The sequence below is a fragment of the Galeopterus variegatus genome, unplaced genomic scaffold (genome assembly GCF_000696425.1).
Source record: "Galeopterus variegatus unplaced genomic scaffold, G_variegatus-3.0.2 Scaffold44061, whole genome shotgun sequence".
NCBI classification, from domain to species: Eukaryota; Metazoa; Chordata; class Mammalia; order Dermoptera; family Cynocephalidae; genus Galeopterus; species Galeopterus variegatus.
The window spans coordinates 1,621-5,959 of record NW_007770172.1 but is presented as its reverse complement, the minus strand read 5'-3'; the positions used below and the strand labels follow the sequence as shown (position 1 = coordinate 5,959).

Genomic DNA, 4,339 nt, shown 5'->3' with positions numbered 1-4,339 from the left:
AATGAGGCAGGTGAGGTGGCAGTGGCTTCAGTCATCATTACCAATCCTGCATGTACTAAAGGCTACTAGGAACCCAAATACTGCAACAACTGAAGGTGACTTTACCCCCAAAGGACATCTGGCAAAGTCTGGAGATGTTTTTGGCTGGGGATGTCGGGGTGGTGCTAAACAGCTTACAACACAGGGCCACCCCCTACAACAACAAATTAACTAGACCAAAATGTCAACAGCGCTGAGGTTGAAAATGCCTGTTTGTTTTTTTTTTGTGACCGGTAAGGGGATGCAACCCTTGGCTTGGTGTCGCCCACACCGCGCTCAGCCAGTGAGCGCACCAGACATCCTTATATAGGATCTGAACCCGCGGCGGGAGCGCCGCTGCGCTCCCGAGTGCACCACGGGGCCAGCCCAGAAAATGCCTGTTCTAAAGCGATAGCATCCCTCTGTTCATTGAGTTCATACGAGAAGACACTTTGAACTTACAAACGAGGAACTATCTGGTAGGAAGTGATTATTTTTTCCATAGCTTTTTGGTTTAAGCTACAACCACTGTGGTATTGCTAAGCATTTCTTCAAATATTAGCTGGATGCCTACTAAGAATCAGGCACTGCCACATTTTCTTTAAATTGGAATATGAATATATTTATTAGGATGCTCACAAGAATGAGTGACATATTAGCACTCCCCTCATGTGATAAAGAATACATCTGACCCACACTGTGGCAGGAAACAGGGTTACGGGATCTCAGAGCTGGTGCCAAGTGTCCAATGAAGAAACTCCCCCCACATTGACCAAAGAGACGCTTCTTTGGATTCCATTGTCTCCGCTGTAGCTTCCAGCCAGGTCTCCATGATTTTCCCAGAAACTTTTACTCCAGCACCAGTTGACCCCTCTTTGCTTCTGCCACTCTCAAGGTGTAGGTAAACTGTCCCACGCCTAACTCACCCAGGCCACCTCTGGAATCCTGCAGCACATCTCTTTGTTGCTGCCCTGCCACCCTCAGGGGCACGGTTGGGGGTGGGTAGGAAGAACATAATATGTTAACAAAAGCAAACAGCAGGGGTAATTAGCAAATGACACTTGGACATAAGCCTAACAACCTCATAGAACACATGCTTCCTCCCCAAGTAGTACACAATCCCCTAGAGAACAAAGGAAACTCCTCAATCATTCTAACACGGATGGAAAGAATCCTTATGCCAGGCACTAGGGATATAGATGCACAGTGTTTACTCCCATCACACCCTGCACACAGTAGGAAGTTAGCAGATGAAAACTGGAACCAGATCTCTATGTGGGCTCAGTAGGTTTCTCCCGGCTCTTCCTGCCTTTGAATGGAGCCACCATCCTGCTGCTGTCTATTCTGGGCATTAGTTTGTTTTTCAAAAGGGAGAATAAAAGGATGGCAGAGAGAAGGTGGAAGGAGAGATGGGGGTGAAACAACCCTGTAAAACAAAACAAAACTACAAAAATCCAGAAACCAGATTTAGTGCTACAACATTTTATAACAATAAAAAGTAGCCAAAAATACCACATGCTAACACAGACAATATGATACACAACCTCAGGGGAAGGAGTCAGCAGGGAGAGCGTGCCAGAGGACACAGGCTTAGACTAAAAGCCTTTCAATGGACTGCTGAATGGACTGGATCTGCTGTTTCAGCTGGGAGCCTTCTTTGATGGTGACAGAACAGGCGATGACAGGCCTGGAGACCCCACAGGCCCGCCCCAGGGCTTGCTTGGAACGCACAAACACGTAGGGCACGTTCTTGTCTTCACACAGCAGAGGGAGGTGCAAAATGATCTCCAGGGGCTCAGCATCCGCAGCCATCACAATGAACTCAGAGATGCCCCTGTTGAGGGTTTTGGTGGCTGTGGAGACAAGGACATGAGGCAAATAGGTGATGTGGGGCTTGGGCAGGGCAGCTACAACAAAGCAATTTCCAGGGAAAAGATTAACAGTTGCAAGAATACTGGACAAAACACCCAGGCACAAGCAGTTCTCTGTTTCTGGGAGCGGCCTGAGACGTGATAAGGGATTCAAACATCTTCAATGTCTCTTCAGATATCTTCAGTGTCTCTTTCTCAAACCCTACATTAAACCCGTTACTTCTGTCTTCAAAACACATCCTGAAGGCTGGCTGGCTGGTTCAGTTGGTAGAGCATGGTGCTGACAATACCAAGGGTCAAGGGTTCAGATCCCCACACTGGCCAGCTGCCAAAAAAGAAACAAACAAAAACCCACATCCTGAATCTGACCACGTCTTTTCTCTCCTCTGCTACCACCCTTGTCCAAGTCACCATCATTTCTTGCCTGGTTTCCACACAAGCCCCCACCAGCACAAAGCAGTACAGTGTAGCACTTCTCAAGCTATCCATGACCAAGGATCAGGGTTTTCCTATCCCAATCTGCCATGATCAATACTTCTGGAAAGATCACAACCACACGCAACAGCACTGTTTCAAATCTTACTCCTGTCTCTAATCCGTGGATCATACTCTACATGGATTACACTCTACATTAGAGCACAGACTCTACAGCCACATGATCACAACCACACGCAACAGCACTGTTTCAAATCTTACTCCTGTCTCTAATCCGTGGATCACACTCTACATGGATTACACTCTACATTAGAGCACAGACTCTACAGCCACACTGCCTGAATCCAAATCCTGGCTCTCACTCTCATGAGGCACACGACCTTGGGCAAGGTATTTAACTTCCCGCATTTGTATCATCTATAGAATAACACAATACAGTAATTCTACCTAATAGGATTCTCAAAAGGATTAAGCAAGTTAAAAAGAATGCCCAGCACATGGTAAATGCAAAATATGTTAGTTTCTACTGATATTACTACAGTTTACTCTCCACAAAAAAGCCATGGAGTGATTTTTTTTCCTTTTTAGTTCTTTTTTTAAATTACGGAGTGATTCATTTTAAAAGCATTAAGTCAGATCATGTTAATCCTGCTGGTCAAAATCTTTCTAATAGTTTCCCATTGCACTCAGAGAAAAATATAAATTGCTAAAAATGGTCTCACGAGATCTCCTAGTTACTTCTCACCTGCCTCACTTGATTCCAGCCACACTGGCCTCCTTAGGATCCCTCAAGCACGCCTCTGCACTATGCCTAAAAATGTTTCCCCCAACACCCTTATGTATTCAGTTCTCTGCTCAAACTTTAGCCCCTCAGAAAAACCTTCCTGAATACCCCATCTAAAAAGATCCCACCACAGCCATTCCCATTCCCTTACCTTTATTTCCCTTTATAGCATTCTTTACCACCAGACATATTAAAAATGTCTTCCACTAGACATGTGCCTGGCACACAGTAGGCAATTAATAAACATGGGAAGACTAAATACTTAAAACTGATGGAAAGGCACAGGAAATTGTTGCCCTTCCCTCCCTAAACTCCTAGTGAGTACATCCTGCACTGAAGCAGATGAGACTGAGCACCTCCATTCACGGACCTGTCAGTCCTGGGCACTTTTGGGCCCAGCGCCACACAAGATCTATCAAGAGGAAATAAGATGGTACTGTCTCTGTGAGTCGTCATCTACTGGAGGAGCAAGAACTCAGGCCAAGCTGACCTGAGTACACCGATGAGAAGAGACCTCTCAGGAAGGCTGGTGGGCCTTCCCCACCACTGGTCATGGCTATACCTGGCCCTGCAGTTACTGCAGTGTGAACAGGGCTGAAAAGAGCACCATAACGACAGATACGTTGTTATGATGTGATATGACAGTTTTCTTTATCTTCTTTCAGCAACACATGTAAAGCAATTGTAATGGTTCTTCTAAATCTCAAACACAGTTGACAAAATCCCTGATGTTTCAATTAATATCTTCAAAGATAAAACAACTTTTCCACAGCAAAGTACTTGGCATCTATTAAAATGAGAGCATTCTAGGACTGGCCAGTTAGCTTAGTTGGTTAGAGCGCAGACTTATAACAGCAAGGTCAAGGGCTTGGATCCCCATATAAGCCAGCCTACAAAAGAACCCCTCAAAACAAGAGTATTCTATATCATCTCTGGGCAGAAGTATCACAGCATATATAATTACTCTACTAAAATATTGCCTTTTAAAACAAAACAAAAGGAGAATGTTTCTGGGAATCAAGTGAAATTAATTCATGATACCTATGTTATCATAAATGTGAAAAACCATTAATATCCCTTTCCTTCTGATTGCTCTTGGGAACTCACAAAGTTAATACAAAAAGTCCCTACAACTGCTTTTCAAATGGTTCGGCAAAAACAAACAAATACAGTACACATATAGAAAGAGAAAAAGAAGGGCCGGCCCGTGGCTCACTCGGGAGAGTGCGGT

General features: G+C 44.7%; 1 protein-coding gene across 1 annotated transcript in view; it reads right to left on the bottom strand.

The window, feature by feature from the left end:
* Positions 1-618: 618 nt before the first annotated feature.
* Positions 619-4,339, bottom strand: part of NHP2L1 (NHP2 non-histone chromosome protein 2-like 1 (S. cerevisiae)) — a gene marked incomplete at its 5' end in the record, with an annotated part of 5,001 nt that continues 1,280 nt past the window's right edge. The window contains one exon of the mRNA XM_008565212.1: positions 619-1,871. Within this exon, the coding sequence (XP_008563434.1) occupies positions 1,609-1,871 (263 nt within the window). The remainder of the gene's footprint in view (positions 1,872-4,339) is intronic.